At 33.0% G+C, this 19,670-nt stretch overlaps 5 protein-coding genes across 6 annotated transcripts in view; 3 read left to right on the top strand and 2 right to left on the bottom strand.

The window, feature by feature from the left end:
- LOC105209627 (ABC transporter G family member 5) overlaps nucleotides 1–465 on the top strand; it is a 26,759-nt gene extending 26,294 nt beyond the window's left edge. Inside the window, exon 21 of the mRNA XM_054226464.1 lies at nucleotides 359–465. The gene's annotated coding sequence lies outside the window, so the exon portion shown is untranslated. The remainder of the gene's footprint in view (nucleotides 1–358) is intronic.
- LOC105209629 (ATP-binding cassette sub-family G member 1) overlaps nucleotides 1–7,896 on the top strand; it is a 9,329-nt gene extending 1,433 nt beyond the window's left edge. For both annotated transcript variants that reach the window (XM_054227198.1, XM_029038734.2), the window contains exons 2-11: nucleotides 790–975; nucleotides 1,496–1,619; nucleotides 1,680–1,869; nucleotides 1,955–2,339; nucleotides 2,419–2,544; nucleotides 2,643–2,830; nucleotides 2,893–3,061; nucleotides 3,259–3,515; nucleotides 3,586–7,454; nucleotides 7,516–7,896. In XM_054227198.1, coding sequence (XP_054083173.1) covers nucleotides 843–975; nucleotides 1,496–1,619; nucleotides 1,680–1,869; nucleotides 1,955–2,339; nucleotides 2,419–2,544; nucleotides 2,643–2,830; nucleotides 2,893–3,061; nucleotides 3,259–3,515; nucleotides 3,586–3,930 — 1,917 coding nt within the window. In that variant the 5' untranslated portion in view covers nucleotides 790–842 and the 3' untranslated portion in view covers nucleotides 3,931–7,454; nucleotides 7,516–7,896. The remainder of the gene's footprint in view (nucleotides 1–789; nucleotides 976–1,495; nucleotides 1,620–1,679; nucleotides 1,870–1,954; nucleotides 2,340–2,418; nucleotides 2,545–2,642; nucleotides 2,831–2,892; nucleotides 3,062–3,258; nucleotides 3,516–3,585; nucleotides 7,455–7,515) is intronic.
- LOC105209628 (cell division cycle protein 23 homolog) lies at nucleotides 3,827–7,009 on the bottom strand. Its single transcript, XM_011180133.3, has 5 exons — nucleotides 6,199–7,009; nucleotides 5,895–6,074; nucleotides 5,678–5,842; nucleotides 5,184–5,620; nucleotides 3,827–5,109 (listed from the first exon to the last, which is right to left on the bottom strand). The coding sequence occupies exons 1-5, from the start codon at nucleotides 7,007–7,009 to the stop codon at nucleotides 4,654–4,656; spliced, it is 2,049 nt and encodes a 682-aa protein (XP_011178435.1). The 3' UTR covers nucleotides 3,827–4,653.
- LOC105209630 (phospholipase A2 group XV) lies at nucleotides 7,670–9,651 on the top strand. Its single transcript, XM_011180143.3, has 5 exons — nucleotides 7,670–7,946; nucleotides 8,035–8,403; nucleotides 8,463–8,690; nucleotides 8,780–9,074; nucleotides 9,146–9,651. The coding sequence occupies exons 1-5, from the start codon at nucleotides 7,841–7,843 to the stop codon at nucleotides 9,363–9,365; spliced, it is 1,218 nt and encodes a 405-aa protein (XP_011178445.1). The 5' UTR covers nucleotides 7,670–7,840; the 3' UTR covers nucleotides 9,366–9,651.
- On the bottom strand, nucleotides 9,281–17,491 carry LOC105209632 (ras-related and estrogen-regulated growth inhibitor-like protein). The gene is made up of 5 exons (XM_011180145.3): nucleotides 16,881–17,491; nucleotides 14,488–14,567; nucleotides 12,823–12,980; nucleotides 12,488–12,643; nucleotides 9,281–12,032 (listed from the first exon to the last, which is right to left on the bottom strand). The coding sequence occupies exons 2-5, from the start codon at nucleotides 14,552–14,554 to the stop codon at nucleotides 11,715–11,717; spliced, it is 699 nt and encodes a 232-aa protein (XP_011178447.1). The 5' UTR covers nucleotides 14,555–14,567; nucleotides 16,881–17,491; the 3' UTR covers nucleotides 9,281–11,714.
- Nucleotides 17,492–19,670: the final 2,179 nt, after the last annotated feature.

Genomic DNA, 19,670 nt, shown 5'->3' on the forward strand with positions numbered 1-19,670 from the left:
CTTGTTTGATTGTTACTTTGTTTTCTGCCATGCACTTCGTATTTGATCACTTTCAATTCACGAAATAGAGTTCGCTCTTTGTTGCGGCGGTGCACTGATCCATGAAAGACCAGTTTCTAGTTTGAATTATATCTGGCAAGCTGCGTCTCTTTCTCAAGCGCAATCAAATTTAACAATATATACATATGTATGTATGTAGTAGTTGTACATGCATGCACATATGTATGTATCATTGTATGGCTAAATTGTGCGTTGTGTGTTAGTCTGGTTCGAACTTTCCATGTACGAGTATTAGCCACAATTTATATACAAATATGAAGTGAAGTGAATGTTTTCTAAAACATTTGTTTATCAACAGCTCATTATGTTATGTTTGATTTAAATTGCTTAATTAAATGTGTGAATTAGACTTAAATTGTGGCATCTAGAACTACTAAATCTTAGATGACACTTATAAAACTATACGATCATCCACGTTCATTTAAATAATTACGAGTATAGAGTGAAAGGAGTATGTACTCATGAAATTCCAATAACACCTAAGAATGATTTTCTCTATATTGTGCATATGAGTTGGGAATCACTGGCCATCTATATATATCAGGCCGTTCGTTGTGTGTAAGTTCAAAAGCATATTTTATATCTTCAATTAAAGCTATAATAACATACATAGCAAATTACTTACCAAGCAGGTTAACGAAATTTATGTACTTAAAACACTCAGTTGCTATTTCAATCGTCAGCTTAACTGAGAATCTGCTTGGAGTTAGTGACATTATATCGTTATAGATTAAGTAACTGGATTATTCCAATAAACCGTATAGCGAAAGCGATAACTAAACATGCCTGATAAGGATAACTATGACTCAATGGAGATTGAGACCATTGATAACAGCAGTTCGGCAAATGGCAATCTCTTGGGCCAAGAGAAATTCAAATTACACTTCAGCAATGTTTTCTATACAGCTAAACAAAGTAAGTCATGGGGTAATTATAAAGAAGTGCATAACACACATAGTAATAAGTAAAATAACCCGGTTATGTATTTACGACTACATACATATGTATGTATGATTGCCACTATGTTGGGTGGAAAATGTTATATTTTTTGTATTTTAATAAATATTAAAATATAAATTAATAAATGAAAATTACATGAATCTTTAGCGTACTTATATAATATAACGATTTTATCGCATCACCTAATTCGACATTTTATTTGAAACCAATTCACGAACACTTATCGATACATATATATATATGATATGTATATATCACCACAAAGTAATTTAAACCGTTTTGGTCTTTAAATCGAAGTATATTCATATGATCTTAGTATATGGGAATACGTGGAAAGTACTTTCAAAGCGAATGCATTATATGCATATAGACAATAGTAAAGCTAGCATTAGATATTTTGGGATTCGATATTGTTTTATCTCCATTTGATATGATGGTAACAGAAGAATTAAAGAATTTTTGTATATGTGCACAGACAATAAACTGGTTACGATACTTAATGACATATGTGGAGAATTCCAATCAGGCCGCCTAACCGCAGTTCTGGGGCCTTCGGGTGCGGGGAAGACTTCGATTCTCAATGTGCTATCAGGCTTCAAGTATAATTGAAAATATTCTTACTTACTAACACTACACATAAATTGTTGAAATATTTTTAGGGCGAGCGGTGTGTCTGGCAAAATCACATTTAATGGAAAAGAGCGAAATAGCTTGGCATATCGCAAAGTATCTTGTTACATTCCTCAAAATTTCGCACTGCTCGATTTGCTAACGGTACAGGAGACTATGTGTGACTCGGTAGATCTTAAATTGTCGCCAAAAACCAGCTCTGAAGAAAAAGAAAAAATTGTAAGGGTTCGGGATTTTCAAATACCAAAAAACAACACAAACAACAGTATTCCCACTAATCTCATGTGTTATATGTTTTACATAGATCGATGATATTATTCGGATACTCAATATGGAGAAATGCCGCAACAGATTGGTGCGAAATCTTTCTGGTGGGGAGCGAAAACGTCTATCTATAGCTATAGAATTGGTTACAAATCCTCCGGTTATGTTTTTTGATGAGCCCACAAGTGGCTTGGATAGTGTGTCTAGCTTGCAGATAATCAACTATTTGAAACGATTGGCGCTTGATGGTCGGATAATTGTGTGTGTTATTCATCAACCAAGTTCGAAACTTATGAAACTGTTCGATGATGTTATAGTTATGTCGCGAGGACATGTTGTGTATTCAGGACCAAAAGTGGATATGATTCCGACTTTCGAGGAAGCGGGCTTTGCATTTCCAGAATATTACAACCCAGCCGATTTCGGTGAGTTTCAGAGTCAAAACGTAAATTATTTTCCGGATATCTATGCTTGTACATAGATAACAGTATATTTCTTCTTCAGCTTTAGAAGTCAGCAGTGAAGAGCACAATGAACAGTTATTGAGTTTGATACAGACAAATAAGAACCGTTATTGCGAACAAACCCCACCACCCAATGAAAGCACGACTAATGCAATAAATGAAAATAGTAAGTAATGAAAATAGAAAACCTTAATGTTATCATAAGCAAAATCTATTTGGTTTATTAACCTTCAAATTATCACTGGTATATTGTCATTCTCGTAGCCAAAATTTTGAATCACTCAAATAATCACACCACAATTGATGTGCAGCCATCCAGTGGCACCAAAAGTAGACGATCGACACATGAACGTTGCAGATTCGCAACCATGCGTCCCAAAGCCAAAGTAGGGGTCTGCAGACAAATGGTCATACTCACACGGAGATCTCTGCGCACAATGTCAAGAAACTTGGTAGTTCTTTGTACTTTAAGGCTTAAGATCGGAAATATTTTGTATATTTTTCATCGATTCAGATAGCAGTACAGTTACGTGTGATAGTGCATGTTATAGTTGCAGTTCTTGTGGGGGCAGTATTTTGGGATATCGGCAATGACGGCGCCAGGACTTTAACAAATATCTCCTGTATTTTTTTCATCATAATGTTTATTTTCTTTGGCAACGCAATGCCATCGATATTACTATGTGAGTGGAATTGTTATTGTAACTGTGGTGTTATGAGGTACATGTGTAGGTATGTATACATGTACATAAGTTCCGTAATTCACAGTCTGGTGAATTGCAGGCTGTACTGCGAGTTTAGAGCGTTGTACACACAAATTCATACATATAAATAGATATATTCACTCGAAGTACATATATAAAATTGCATATATTTTTAGGTCCTCAGGACACACCAGTTTTTATACGTGAGTACTTAAACGGTTGGTATTCGCTTAGAGCGTACTATGCTTCAAAACTCACCTCAGATCTTCCGATGCTCTTGATTTGTCCAACTTTATTCACGACGATAATTTACTTTATGACTAGTCAGCCAGATGATATTGTACGATTCGCCATGTGCTGGGTAATTAGTATAATTTTGGCCATTGTGGGTCACTTTATGGGATTAGCGTTTGGGTCGACATTCGAATTACAGGTGAACTATCTTTGAAAAACTGAAAGTGTATAAATCTATAATCATCATATGTTTTTTGTTTGTTTTGTAGATGGCAATCCTTTTAGTACCTGGAATATCGATTCCTTTTATGATTTTTTCCGGTTTTTTTATCCGTATTAATGAGGTGTCATCTATTTTCCGGCCATTGTGTGATATATCCTTCTACCGTTATACCATGGAAGCACTTATTCAAGCAATTTATGGGTATGGTCGTCCCGATTTGCAGTGTCATAGAGAATTTTGTTACCTTAAATCACCAACGAAACTGCTTAAGGAGTTAGATATGCAAGGCGACTTATATGGCCACGATATTTTCGTGCTTTCCATTTGGATTATATTCTTTATGGTGTTATTTTTTATAAGCTTGGTTTTACGTGTTAAACGTGAGCAATAAGTTTATAGAATTTTCGTTTAATTAGCTATTTTTATATTAACGCAATAAAAGAAGTAGTAGAAATATGAGAATAAGTACTAAGTAGGAGAATGAACAAATGTTTTATGTAACATTTTCATATATAAACAATGTAATTGATTTAACTTTTTATGCAAAATAAGGTTAATGATATTTTTCAAACCTTCTCTAGAAGGACATATTTGGATTATTAAAATAGTTCAAAACTAGTAAAATTCAAAAATGTACAAATATATATTTTATCAATTTTTGTTTTGTTTGATTGATTATTTTCTACAACTATTTTTTGATATTAAATTTCCATAATGTAATCACTTTAGAGTCTATTAGAGGATGGTGCTAATGACAAAATCAATTGTGTTGATTAAATTTCAATACCAATATTTAATAAGTTTATAGACTCAGGCGATTTCTATTGTAATATTAAATAAATGATTGTTGTTTAGAAGCAAATTTTTCATATAAGACATACATAAGTACATCATAGCAATTATATTTAACAACTTAAGAGCTCATGGATAATATTTAAAATAATGCAGTAATCTAATTGTTCTTCAGTCACTGGCATACTTTTATATATAGAACGATCATATTATTAACTTTGTGGTATATCCTTACAATAATCCTCTAAACTAATCCTTTAATGCGATTATATAAAACGTACTTTGCCTAGCAAAGAATATTGAGAGAATGGACTCCATCGTTCTAATCTATAGAGATTGATGATATTTCCATGGAATGTGGCTCGTCTTCGTTGCTCTCTGAATCTCTTGGTTGTACCGATTTTTCATTTGATTGCCCGATCACACTCGCTGCCGCCGCGCTTGTACTTGGTCCAATCTCATTTGCACTGTTTGAAGCAGCCAACTCGCTTTCGTTTAAACTCATATCGGCTGTAGTTGATGCCAAATGTAAATTTGTTATACTTTCAGCATCGGTTGTCGCGGATTTTGTTGGCACTTTCATATCCGATTGACAGGACAACACATAGTCACTACATAGGTATTCACTTAATTCCATTTCAATGTCATCATCTGATGAGGTATCCGCTGCTATAACGTTTGCATTCGCAGAATTATTCACTTCACTGTCGCTGTTTCCCGTTTTCCCACTACGTTTATTTTCAATGGTTTTCAGCAATGCTTTTGCCTCAGATTTCCGCTACAAATTCACGGGTTTGTAAGCAGAAACAAATGTAAAATTCAAAAATTAGTATTAAATTGTGGTATAAATACCTCATCGGATTCGAGACATTTATAAGCATAATGTGATGCCTTGTCAAATTGGCCTTTTCCTTCGTAATAGTTCGCCAATGTCATGAAACCATGGTATAAACTTTGTTTGTCTGTTGCTGCTCTCTCGTCATCGCAATACATTATATAACACTGAACAGCATCTTCGATCTCTCCCCTTTTTTCATGTAGACCAGCTAATTTGCACATAGCAACTCCTTCTATGTCGCCCACATCGCAAGCTTTCCAATAACACTTGATAGCATTTTCGAATTTTTCTAGTTTTTCGTACGTTTCTCCTAAAGCCACAAGCATTCTGCTATCATATGGACGTAATTGGTGTGCAATTTTGAAATAATACAAACTGTAGTAATGCATTTTGAGGATTTCATATGATTGACCCAAGCCATACCAGGCGCGGTAGTCTCGCTTATTTACTTCTAAATAAGGGGATATTAATTATTCAAAGATTTTCAGAGAAAACATTGTTAACTTACCCACCGCCTTACGATAACTTTGTATAGCGGCATTTGTATTTTTCAGTTCCATAAACTCGTGACCCATTAATGTCCACGCTGACAAATACTTCGGATTTAATTTAAGCGCGCGCTGAAAGTAGACAATGGCCATTTGATGGTCTGATCGAATGCTATAATAGTTGCCTAAAAATATAAAAATTAAATATTGTTAAGACTATCAGTATTGTTAATTTACCAACAACGCAGCAGGTTTCTGGACAGTACTTATTAATACTAACTGCCTTATGCGCTAGCTGTGCCATTTCCGTCTTCAATTCCTTTACAAAAAGCAAATTCGAGTATGTATCCATGTTTTCCAAGCGGTATGGATCGACTTCCTGTAGCGTTTGGAAAATTTCAATTGCTCTGTCCACATCTTTTGAATAAAAAGTAAGGTTAATGGAAAGAAATATAAATATATTATATTGAGAATTTTAATGTAAAATCTGCAGTATAATCAAATTTATATTACAGAATAAAAAAAAAAGATATGAACCAACCTCTTTTGTTGTGATATGCCTGAGCCATTTGGGAGGTAACATATACACTTTTACGAAATCCTGCATGTTGGAGATCTTCGTATGCTTTTAAACCTTCGTCATTCAAGTACATTTCAATGTAGCTATGTGCAACAAAAAAGTGACGCATCCAATGTCCTCCAAAATTTAAAGACAGCATCTTTTCTTTTTCCAGTATGAGCGATGCTAGCTCAACATAAGCTGCCCATAACATTGGTGCTAGTCGGATTGCATGTACCAACATTTGTATTGCCACTTTATTAAGATTCAATGATTTTAATACCACCCCATAAAGATATATTCCATAACCATCGAGGCGACCATGCGAATATTCCGAACGAAGAACTGCCAACAGTTCTGTCATATCTCGTACGTGTCCTACATCATTCAAATTCGAACGATCTGTTGTAGAGTCCAAACGTTTTTTTTCTTTTGCCAAGAAGGTGGCATAAAGATGAAGGAAACGTGGAACAGACGATTCACAATTTCGCACAAAGTATGCAGCTCGATCATACTCACGCACATCAAAATAACTCTTAGCGAGAAAATAATTATCATATTCAGCTTGTGATATGCCCTCCAGAAATTGACAACCTTCCTCATTATCAGACGGTATGTTTTGTTTGCAACGATTTGGAACATCTCCATCACATTCGACATCACTAAGGCCATGGCTCATTTCAGCGAGCCACTTAGCGCTTTGAATTAGCCCCCGTTTTTGACATTCGACAATACCTCGACGAAGTTCTCGCTTTACGTCGGGCAATGGGATGTTAAATAAATCCTCCTCCATGTTAATCACAGCTTACAATAAATTTACTATATTATTAATACTTTTGCGAATTCTCGTTTGACTTCGAAATTGCCGCTCTTTCTTAAAATGTTAGAAATGCCAAATTCATAAATCAATGCTCTTCAAAAGAGAACCATACAATTTGACTGTCAACAGAGTTGCCATTTCTTGATTTTAGATAGTTATTTGTGGTGCCAATACAGTTCTATTTAATATTACAAATAGGTGTAATTAATTGTAATTAAAACAAAATTATTTATACACAAATTGTAATAAGAAAGTATTCAATAAGCGTCGAATCTTGCTGCCATCAGAGTTAATTATCACTGGTTGATACCTTGCAGAGAATGTAGAATTCTGCATAAAAACTATTTGGGTAGTTCTGAAAAGTGCTCCCAAGTTTCTAATATTTTAGTAGTCGTTTTGCAGAGAATGTAAAATATATGTAAATACATTCTCTGCGTTTTGTAAATACCAATGTAATTATTACAGTAATTTATTTTCAGGTAATGTATATAAATTGTAACATAGGAGTAATTACTAGTATTTGCACGAAAAACTGGAATTCTTAAAAATTTGTTTTTTAAAGAAGTGAAAATATTCTCTAAATATGCGCAAATAAAACGGCGTCATGTTTCAATGTCGAGTGCATCATTATACCTGAACAATGATTTCTGAGCTGATAAGAAAACAAAGCAACTGAATACATTTTGCTATTTTGTACTTCGGCACTGAAATTTATAACTTCGCAAGTGTAACTTGAAACCATAAAGCAGAAAATTGCGTGTATTCAGTCTTAATTCCTGGGCAGATTTACAAATTTATAAAACGATGAAGGTATCCTCATTTTGGATCTATGTGCTTCTAATCTCTATAAAGGAAGTCGTTTACGCCGCGTCATATTTTAAACCAAAAAATATATCCCCAGTAATATTTGGTAAGTTTCTCCAATTCATTAATACTAAATACTATGGAAATGCCCATTTAAATGGCTATGTAACAAATTTATATACGTTATGTTGCAGTTCCAGGTGATGGCGGAAGTCAACTTGAAGCTAAACTCAATAAATCGAGCGCACCTATCTATTGCTCAAAGAAATCTGATTGGTACAGCTTGTGGTTGAATCTTGAGTTGTTGGTAATACCGCCTATTTATTGTTGGGTGGAAAATGTCAAACTATATTATGACGAAGTAACGCGAACCACACACAATTCACCAGGAGTTGAGATACGGGTTCCCGGTTGGGGTGATCCTGAAGTTGTCGAATGGATAGATCCAACACATAATAAAGCTGGGGCCTACTTTAAAGATATTGCAAATATGCTAGTAGATTTAGGATATGAACGAAAAAAGAATATACATGGAGCACCGTATGACTTTCGAAAAGGACCAAGTATGTCTTTATAACACAATTATAATTATTAATAATTCATTTATTTATTTTCCATCTAGGTGAACATCGTCAATTTTTCATTGATTTAAAAAAACTTGTTGAGGATTCATATGAACGAAACTTAAAATCACCCGTAACTTTCATAACCCACAGCATGGGTAGTCCAATGACATTAGTATTTCTCCACCAACAGACAACGGAATGGCGAAATAAATACGTAAAACGGCAGATAAGTTTAGCCGGAGCATGGGCGGGTAGTATGAAAGCGCTTAAAGTATTTGCAATGGGTAAGTGATAAAAATATTATTTTTCATATTTGCATTCAAAATCTAAATACTACAGATTCGCAGATAATTAATTCGAAATATTTTTTTAGGTGATGATTTGGACTCTTTTCTTCTCAGTGGAAAAATTTTGAAAGAAGAACAAATTACTAATCCCTCTACCGCATGGTTGCTACCCTCACCTCTGTTTTGGGCACCTTCGGAGGTCTTGGTAGAAACACCATCACGTGTTTATAAAATGTCACAAATGAAACAATATTTTGATGACATTGATTATTCCGTTGGTTGGCAGATGCGAAAGGACAATATGCAATTTACATTAAATTTTAGTCCGCCAGAAATAGAGCTACATTGTCTTTTCGGTGACGGTTTGGACACTGTTGAACGGTATGCTCATAGATTTCTTGATGCCTTATTATCTTATATTATATTTACATATTACTTTACTTTCGGTTTAGTTTACAATACAAAAAAGATGCAATCGTTGATGAAACGCCAAAGTTGATAATGGGAAAGGGCGATGGAACAGTAAATCAACGCTCTTTACGTGCTTGTCATGCATGGATTGGCCGACAAAACGCCAATATTACGAACGTAGCTTTAAACAAGGTTGATCATATGGGTGTACTTGCACACCCAGATGTATTGAATTACATAAAAAATATTGTGCAGACGTAAATTCTTCAACATACATGTATAAAAACCATAAACATACATATGTACATATACACAACATACAACATACATATATGTTGAACTCAATATTTTTTTATACTTACATTGATTTCTACATATCTTACATGGACTCGTGAATTGTTAAATACGTTTTTTCGAAATCTAATTTACATTGACTTTCAATGGTTTTATCTTAAGAAAATTTTATGTTCTGTAACTAATAAATATGACATAAGCTACTTGAGTAACTGTGTGCAATGAAATAAAGAATGCCTGACTGATATACACATATGATTTGTTGCTATATTGATTTTAGTGTAATCCAACCATTTGCGTAACTTAATTACACACATGCAAACCAACGATATTTTTTACATCATTAAGTGAGTCAATAGTATTTTTGAATCAAGATAAATAATACGTAAACAGATTGTAGGTTATTCGAGAATTGATCACCTCTTCTCAACTTCGGGTTACATCGAAATACTGGAAAGTTACAAATCTTGTACTGGGGTTGTTTATTCACATAGTCCGAGTTTGGAGACTCAAGAGTGCTGCATACTCACTTTAATATATGTAATTGCAAACATAATTTAAAGAGAATACAATTTGTTTTTGCTTTTGGTTTAATAAAATTTCTTACGAAATTAAGTAAACATTTATTTTCATTTTATTTAATACAGTGGAAATGGTCCCTATCATTGGCTTAGTATAAATACAAAATAGTATAATTCTCACAATTATGTATATAAAGTGTTCAATACATTGTTACTGAAGCTTTATAGTTTATTTATTCTACAGTTTCTTCAAGCAGCCGTTATGAGTGAAAGACAGTAAAACTTCTGGATGAGCTTCGAACGCTTCAAAGCCAAGTTACTGCAATGCACTGTCTCGAAATTTCCAACTGTATTTCGATTGAATAATGCTGTTTAATCAACATTTATTTATTAATATTGTTAATATCAAAGTGTATTCAACAAAGTGAACTAAGTATTTGACACACCCGCTTTTGACAATAAAATAGTAAACTATACATGTATTTGTTTACATTAACCCGTCTTTTTTAACTTTAACAATATAATATATATTGATAAAATTGTTTGCAATTTGTCAGGAGCAGAAAACCTTAGTAAATTGCTTCCATGAGTTGTTTTGCCTAAGCAGAAAGTATTCGGCATTTTCTTTTATTCATTTAAAAAATATTTTTTTTTGGTTTGAAATTTGTTTACTTTTGAATTTCAAAATTTGAATTTTTGAATAAATGTATGGGTTAAATCAATGGCAACAAACATGTCACATTCGTGTAAAAAATTGTGATATGTCATATACCTGGTTCACTTTGTTGAATACACTTTGGTTAATATAAACATTCTCAGAATATGACAATGAATTCAATGCTATTAGCAATCAAAGCCACAGGCGGTGTTGAAAATGTTTCAAGTTTTTTCCATTTATAATTTATAAACATCATAATTTATAACAGAAAATACTTAAACTTTAATTATTAAAAATTCATAACAATTTCGATTAAAAAATTGTTACAATTTCTTTTGATTCGATTTGACTAATGTTATCACTCTCTTGAAAGACGTTGTTGTAAATATTTTGGATTTAAAAAAAAAAAATTAACAAAATTCTGTTTTCTTATATACTGAGCTTAAGAACACAATGTCCTGATTCTATGTACAATTCACATACATAATACTATTTAAAAAATAAGAAAGTAACTATAATTTCTCTACAAGTACATATCACAGTTCTTTTACAGAGGCATTTTTCGAAAACAAAAAATACATAATTTCAAGTTTTGAAATTCAACATTTTTTCATTCTAAAATGAAATTTCAAACTGTCTTAGTATTATTCAAACGTTTTGTATAAATGTCTAGACATTAGTATATGTGTGTATATATGTATAGATATTTTTTGCCGGTGGGCTATATTCTTTTTCCAGCGGGATTTTATTTTAATAAGTAAATTTATAATTAATCGAAAATAATTTACGTTACGTATTGAATATAATATATAATGTTTTTTTTTTTTGAAAAAGAAATGAAAACTATATGTAACCATATAATTAAACTAGTTTTTGTTCTTAAATGATTTTACATTGATATAATAACAATAACTTAAGATAGTGTCGGAAATTCCATTTCAATAAAAAAAAAATTGAAATCATTGTACTTTTACTAGAACAAAACGAGTACCTGAAGTGTGCGTATACACATACATACCCTTAATATTTGTATCAAATCAAGTTAAGTATAAGACATTAATATACATATAAAAAGCTTAAATCTGTCATCCCCTCCCCTTAATATTGATCGTTTTACCAATCCGTTTCAGCAGACGGTCACAAACTGGTAGTTGCCATGAAACCTTGCCGACGCTTCAGAATACGTGTCTTGTGCAACTCTCCCTTGTGACAGGGTATCACGGTGCCCTGATTGATGGCCAAGTTACGACTGCTGCCATAACCACTGCTCCCGATCAGCGTTCCCAGCATTTTGCTTACAGAAAATTTACGAATTTGTTTTTGTGGACGCGCCCGTGAGTCGAGAATCAACTTTTCAAAGGCCTTCGATAATATGGGGGTGTACTCGGCGACGGACACTTCACAAAAACCTATGGAATGTGCAGCGGCCAAAGCAGCGCCTTCTTTTTCCGGTATCTGAAATTATACATATATGCACTATATAAGATGATTGAAAACCGAAGACATTCATTTAATAACACTTGTATCTCTTTACATATAACCATCGAATATATTCTTATATGCTTACAACTTCCAAAAGCCTCCACATACCAAACCAAAATGATTTACATTCTTCCGCTGGACCATAATTCATCAGTGTGAAGTATAAATAAAATTGGTCGGCATACAACCAATATTTTGCATTAGGTGCCAAAATTAGGTGAAAATGGATTTACTATATATGTATATATTGTGTAAGAAAATTTGAATCATAAAATATTTAGTATTTCCCGTAGACACAATAAGGTGAAAGTATAAATTTCGGATATTAAGCATTATTATCCTAATGAAACTGGGTACGCGTCTTCTATCTTTAGATACTTATTAGCTTAGTATATACTCTATACAAATGCTAGTGTAGGTAAACTCACCTCCCGCAAATGATCCAAATCAGCTTTATTGCCTATTAGGTAGGCCGATGGCCCATTTTGTAGCGCTTTAATTTCACCCAAAGATTTGGTCGCGTAGTTTAAACTTTGGCGCTCCGTTATGTTGTAGACGACCATACAAGCATCGGCCCACAGAACCTGCAGATGTCAAAAAGAAAATATTGCTCCATAATAAGTGTACAATTAAGCATTCAGAAATTAAAAATCAAAATACATGCATTCACACATACATACAAACATATATACATAAAGATATGCACGTACTTAGGTACAATTTAAAAATGTCGTGTTTACATTAAAATAAATAATATATTTACTTGTTCCATTGGAAAATCATCCTCGCTTCCGGCATACACATCAACGATTTCAACTTCCGTCAGACCGCCATCCAGAGTGATCGTTTTATTATATAAAAGATCTGTGTTTGAGCGATATTCGCCAATGAATCGGCCTGTCAGATAACGCACTGTCAACGCTGTAAAGATAAAATCAACAGAATCATCAGAATTGCTATTCTCCCGTGATGAAATTGATTTATTTTTATTTTGGTTTGGCCATTTATCACTCATTATGTTTTGTTTGTATTTTTGTTTCTATTTCGAAAATCAAAATATAATAATTTTCATTCGTCAATCTTTGCGAGATGCATTATTTGAGTTTACAAAACGATCGGAAATTTTAGTGACACACGAAAATAATTTCGTTTACATAGACACACGCATACACACATACACCCATATACACATGATTTAAGATTCGATGAGCTAATGAAACTTCTTGGAAGACTTTATCTTTACCATATCCCACTCCGTAATGGTAGTTATCCACTCCGTTTGCAATCGAATGACTGTTTTATTCTAAGTGCATAACATAACTGTCACTCATACGCCCTGTTGCCCCCATCAACGCTTTTCGCAAATACATAAATGTACCTGCTACATGACAATGCTCATATGTCAGCAACAGTTGTGTCATAATTTTCAACTGTAATCGGTAACATCACATTTATTTACAGCATCAGCAGCAAGCATACATTGCTGGAATTTTGTAGGGATATGTGTACACACATATATTACGCCCCAATTCCAATCCATTGTTACATTGGTAGTATATTTGGTCCACATACAAGGATATTTTTATTCCGAGAATATGCGCTAGTGTAAGGTAGGTGGTGACATTGATCCCAGAAAATGAAAGCAAGGCTGTTGACAAGGCAATCATGCAATATATCTCCTTTCGTACATACTACACATGTGGATATGCGAACAGAAATGATTGTAGCAAGGAATTGTACATACGTACATATGTATTTGTTGGTAAGCATTTTGAAACAAATTTTCAGTTCTATACTTGCCTACATTTAACAAAAATAAAAATGATGTTAAGAAAGTAAGCTCCCGAAGATACTGAAGGAAGTGGCATGAAGTAATGTGGAGTGGGAATAAAGGTCCTGTCCTTGGACATCACTATTGGAGTAGGGAGCTTTGAGTACTCTGTGATCTATGCGCACTGTGATCTATGCGCACTTTTCAGGCAAGCATGCAATGACTAGGAAGTTATGTGTATGTATATATGTACAAATAAACGAATAAACGGTCGTATATATTGGTACATGTACGATTATTCATCCTAATTGAATAAGAGAATAAGATAATTAAAAATTACAATTTTCAGTTTAGAGATAACAGTCTTGGATTTTTTTAGTAAACGAAAGTAACTAAGGATTAATTGTATTAAAATTGCTGACGTATTACGTTCAAGTTGACGCATCTCTTCCGTTCACTCTCAACTATTTATGAGTTATTAATTTAGGATTTAACCCATATATCGCCGACAGTAATGGCGGTTTCTTGACACTCACTGACAAGTTCAAGTCTGTTTACATGACTGCTTAATGCATTTGTTGAGTTCTTTGCATTTTATTCATATTCATAATGTGTATAAATATTGTTAAGTGGTGTATGGTCATTTAGGTAACCGACCTGATTTCCCTACATCGGCGTTTCCAATAACAGCGAGGCGCACTCGCGGGACATCCTCCGCTCTCATTATGGCTGTTCAACTGAAAAGACAATGGAAAATTTCGTTCACAAATACATAAATACAAATGGATGTTTAATATAAATAAAACATAATTATTAGATAATTGGATGCAAAGTATGCAGAAATAAGAATGTATATGTATGTATGTACGATAGGATATTTATCATTTAACTTGTAAGAGATTATACACCCAGTTGCAGCTCCCAGCATATTCAATGCTTATCAAAGTAGAAATTAAAATTAAAAAGTTATCTTATGCCTTTAAGCATATGCAGAATGCTCTCGGTAAAAGAGCAGTCGATAAATCTTGGTTAAGAATTCAGTTCAGTTGTCTAAAGTTGGAAGTTAAAGATATCTGAACTCTTCGAAAGATGAGAGAGTCGCTGTCAACCAAAATACATCCTCAAATACCTCGATCAATGGAACTGTCCGTATTTTTACGGTTGATTTTGCAGATATACATATGTGTATTTCAATCTTAAAGTGATGACATACAGTTATCCATATAAATAGTCAAAAAGAACTTGAACGGACGCATGGCAAATATAATATGGCAAATTGATTTAATTTCAGCGCTTTCTTAAACAATGTGTAGCAGAAGATAGGATTCCCGAAGATAAGATAGTGGGCACTTGAAGCTTGCTGCTTATGGCAACGACAAGGAATTTGTTAGGAATTTTTATAACTCTATTGTTGTTTATTTAATGAGTGTGTAAACACAACTGTGTGCATACATATAATAGAGTCTGTAGGAAAACTGAGGTGGACGCTCTTATTTGTTCCGAGATTAGCGAAATTCGAACAAGTAAAAGGAGTTTTTTATAGAAGTTGTATTGAACTTAAATTGAAAACATTCAGATAATTATATATTTGAAATTTTTTATGTTAATAAGTTCATGCATACGAAGAAACGTATTGAAACTGAATACAGACAATAGCTTTAGAGTCGTACATATATCGACTAATGTGAATGTAGTAGGATCACCCTAATAATCTTCATATAGAAAACGAATTCTATTCTATTACTTATTTAAACTTTTGAAAAAATTCAATTGACAAATGTGCAAATACGTCTAAGTTCTAATGAATCGCTGTGATCGTCGTGTCGACACTCTTCAGATCTTTTGGCCGTCGTCGATTGCTCCAGCTGACGTGGTTGCTGCCAAACCGACGGCGCCATGCTGGCCGCTGATCTTTTTAAAAATAGCGAAGGAATGTTGGCATTTCGGAATTCGTTTTGTTGTTACAGCAACAATGAATACAAACCAATATTAATACAAAAGTATGTATGTATGTATGTACATTAGTATTAAGCATTAAATTTTCGATCGATTCGATTCAGTTTAACAATGAAAGTGCGAGTAAGTATATACATACATACATATGTACAACAAATTATATTGGGAAAAAGTTGAGAAATTTGCGCATAATAAACCATTAAGTTATTTAATTTTCTTCCAGTGTGATTTTTAGTAATTCATATGTTCGATATGCAAATAGGTCAATAGCTTTAACAAATTGTTCAGAAAGATAGAGCGCATTTAATTTGAATTTGAGCAAATGTAACGTATTTATTTTAATGTGAGCACCGTATTCATTGTTGTAATATATCTTTTATACTTAGAACATTTACTTCTGTACCATTACCAGCTACACATTTCAAGATTTATTTTTGAATTCGCATAAATAGTTGCACGCTTGTGATTAGGAAATTCTTGCGGACAGAGTTGTGCGAAACAACATGACAATCACTTTTAATGCAATTACAATCGTAATCAAGTTATTTATCTGCTGCGCGCACGTGTGTTCTTACAACCTCATAACCGTCACAAATAAGGCTGAGCTGAAATGGTGACTGCCCAGCGTGCGCCATGCAACAAGTGGCATGTGGCAAGAAGCGTGTGGCGATCCTGTACAACAGCAGCACGCGCAATAAGATACTTTTAGGTAAAACACACGAACATTTGTACATTTGTATGTACATATGTAGCAATGTATGCCTAGATGTATGTATTTTACATACACATATACATAAGTATGTCAAACAATGCCTCAACGCTGTACATATGACAATTTACGAGGATTGATTACGAGGATATTACCAATAACGTAAATGTCGAAATAAAGTCTAATTGCTTTATTTAAGATTATATGCTAGATTTTATGTTGTATTAAATACGCGATAATACTATTTTTGTAGGAAGTCATGTATGTGAAATTTAGAAGCAAACGAAACTAAGGTTATATGGACACATGGATATCATGATTTCATATTATTCATATTATCATGATTTTAAAACTGAAAATATAAATAATATAAACAATGGCTTACCTTTAATACGAATTTATAGACAGAATTGCAGTGCTTCCACCGAGTCCGAGCTTATGTTTTATTCACTATATCACTGGAGTTTACGGGGTTTTTAAATCTCTGTGTTTGTCAACAGTTAATCCGTTTCCGTCTGATAACAGGCTATAATATTGTTGCTCTATTCCATTTTTCCACCACAAAAACTTTACTCAAATAAATAAGTTATTTTTTTATTTTTTATTTTTTATTCCAGTAATCCCTCGGGTATTGAACAACGAGGTTTGATAAAAATATTTAACTCGAGTTACTGTGTTAGACGTTCTTCCGGCAATTACTTTCACTTTACAATTGAAAGTTCCGAAAAACACACAAATGTATGGTCTTAAGTATTAATTATATATTTTATGCAAAATATCAATCGAACGGCTACGACAAAGGTAGTCTGAATAGCGTTTTCTTACAAAGGTTTACGCTGTGATTTTACAAAAGAAACTGCGTGCATGCATTAACTTATCTTGTTGATATAATTTTTTATTATCTATTTATTTTACGATAATATATACGTATATTTTATCTTCCGTTTCTTTGATTCAAAAAGAACCTATTCCGACGATATCTCATATAAAACTGACAAGCTACCGGCATACGGCGCGCTAAATATACACAACATTTTGGGGGAAATTCGCGAAGATATTTTCTCTTGAGACCACACTCTCGCCATTGCTGTTTCTACAAGTTCATATGCATGTATCCCAGCCAACCAATGGAGCTCATAAGGTGCATAATACTCATTCCCTTTGCAGTGTGTGCAAGCTCCTAAGAAGCATTGGCAAATTATCCAAAAGACACACAAATAATCAGAGAAAAGTGTGAAAAGTGTTGTTTTACTCCTAAAATGAGTGATGTTATGGTCCCAACTGCTTCCACTCTCCTACAACTTTTATTTTAAAAATCCTGTACTATTTATACATATGTATATGTATAATATGTGATGATGATATATGACAAATACAGCATCCTATCAGAGTGATTTATCTCTCGGTATAATATATATATATATGTATATATATACCCTTGGCCGATTCCCCGAATACTTTCAAAAAATAAAAAATATTTTTTTTATAATTTATATATATTTCTTTATTTATTAGTTTTGGTATCGCTCTTCTTTACATCTACCATAGTACTGTACATTTACGTTTCGTTCCACGCTCTCCAAGCGCAGGCGCATTTCTATGTATAAACAAATGTATTTGAAATGTTTTGAATTCTCCATTTGAACTATTAAAGTGTGTACTGCGTGTAGATCGAAAACAATGATTAACTCAAAACTGCTCATTTCCTGGGCCAAGCGTTAGAAAGCAATTCATTCATACTTACATGAACTTTAATAAATATTCAAAAGGTTGGAGAAGAGGTGTGATTATCTTTAAAGCAATTATAAAATAGCTGTTTTCCATAAAATAATCAAATAAAGCATATAACATCTTTGATTACTTATATTTATACTAAAAACTTATGTTCTTGAAATAAATAGAGAGTCGAGTAACGAGCACTCGCAGCTGCTTGCTGAACAAAATTTCAAAACCTCTCAAGTACGCATTTGAGAGTCGAGAACGGAACGTGTGCAGTGGCTTGAAGAACAAAATATTGGTAATATACAAGCTCATTCTAGGGCGTCGAACTCTGAGCGTTCCCAACGCCTTCATAATCAGAGAGAAAGATAACGAACGCCAAAGACTAAATGTCGTAATTAAGTTTTAGCTCATTACAAATAAAATATAATTTCATGTGGAAATTTTCATCATTTTACTCTATTTAAATGAACCAACGCAAGAAACGGAAAAGTACATACATATGTATGGGAGAGTGTGTATAAGTGTGTAAAAACTTATAATTTTTGAAATACAGTGGAACTTCTCTAACTCGAATCACCATAATCCACAAAAAAACTTCGAGTTAGAGAGCCTTCGAGTTATAGAAATTTTCATTAAAATATAAATTTTTCAAAAACCTGTAAAATATAGATTTATATACAGTTTTATTTATTTACTTCGAATAAAGTTTTATTTAAATACGTTAAAACATGTATTTTGTAATTTTGTTTTTTGCAGTTTGGCTCTTCCTATTACCAATTCAAGAGTTCGAGTCAAGGAGAACTTCGAATTAAGGAAGTTTCAGTTATGTAAGGAAATTTGTATGAAATTTGATTTCTAAACGCTATTGCCAATTCAAAAGTTCGGGTTATGGAGATCTTCGAGCTATAGAAAGTAAAGAAAGTTAAAATTTGTACTTTATAAATAACAAACCGTTAACAAGCATGGCATGTATGTATGTATGCAAATGGACATTTAGTATCCTACATGAGTATATTTTATCATAGTCATGCGATGCTTTCTCATAGAGAATGAATGAGCAAACCAAAAATCACAGTTTGAAAAGCACAGTAAAATCATAAGAAAAGTTGTTGTCACCACTATAGACAATAAAGCTCACAGTGTACAATAAGGAAAGAGATTTATGACGCAAATATTCCACTGACTAAAACAGAGTACATATAATACTTTATATATATTATTAAATATATATATAAATATTAAATGGCCCCCGTTTAAGTGCCTTTTCCGCTTAAATGCTTATAATATTTAAGCCACAAATACAAAATCGTTTGTAATTTTCCTCTTTTAAGTGCCTTTTAATATTTTTGACATTGAATGCGCTGAGTATTGTCAAAAGGAAAACATATACATACATAGTTTTGTAATTTTTTTCCATATTTATTGTTATTAATTAGAATTTTTGTTATTAATA

This window comes from Zeugodacus cucurbitae, chromosome 3 (genome assembly GCF_028554725.1).
Source record: "Zeugodacus cucurbitae isolate PBARC_wt_2022May chromosome 3, idZeuCucr1.2, whole genome shotgun sequence".
Classification (NCBI taxonomy): domain Eukaryota; kingdom Metazoa; phylum Arthropoda; class Insecta; order Diptera; family Tephritidae; genus Zeugodacus; species Zeugodacus cucurbitae.

Bases quoted from the DNA above. Each gene is read 5' to 3' on its own strand.
- LOC105209632 (XM_011180145.3), bottom strand. From the start codon at position 14,554: ATGAGAGCGGAGGATGTCCCGCGAGTGCGCCTCGCTGTTATTGGAAAC. The intron at 12,981-14,487 runs GTCGGTTACCTA...TTATCTTTACAG, and splicing joins CGCCGATGTAGGGAAATCAG to CGTTGACAGTGCGTTATCTG. The intron at 12,033-12,487 runs GTGAGTTTACCT...GTATAATTTCAG, and splicing joins ATTTGGATCATTTGCGGGAG to ATACCGGAAAAAGAAGGCGC.
- LOC105209628 (XM_011180133.3), bottom strand. From the start codon at position 7,009: ATGGAGGAGGATTTATTTAACATCCCATTGCCCGACGTAAAGCGAGAA. The intron at 6,075-6,198 runs GTTGGTTCATAT...TTTATTCAAAAG, and splicing joins GGCATATCACAACAAAAGAG to ATGTGGACAGAGCAATTGAA. The intron at 5,110-5,183 runs GTATTTATACCA...GTGAATTTGTAG, and splicing joins AATGTCTCGAATCCGATGAG to CGGAAATCTGAGGCAAAAGC.
- LOC105209630 (XM_011180143.3), top strand. From the start codon at position 7,841: ATGAAGGTATCCTCATTTTGGATCTATGTGCTTCTAATCTCTATAAAG. The intron at 7,947-8,034 runs GTAAGTTTCTCC...GTTATGTTGCAG, and splicing joins TATATCCCCAGTAATATTTG to TTCCAGGTGATGGCGGAAGT. The intron at 8,691-8,779 runs GTAAGTGATAAA...ATATTTTTTTAG, and splicing joins GCTTAAAGTATTTGCAATGG to GTGATGATTTGGACTCTTTT.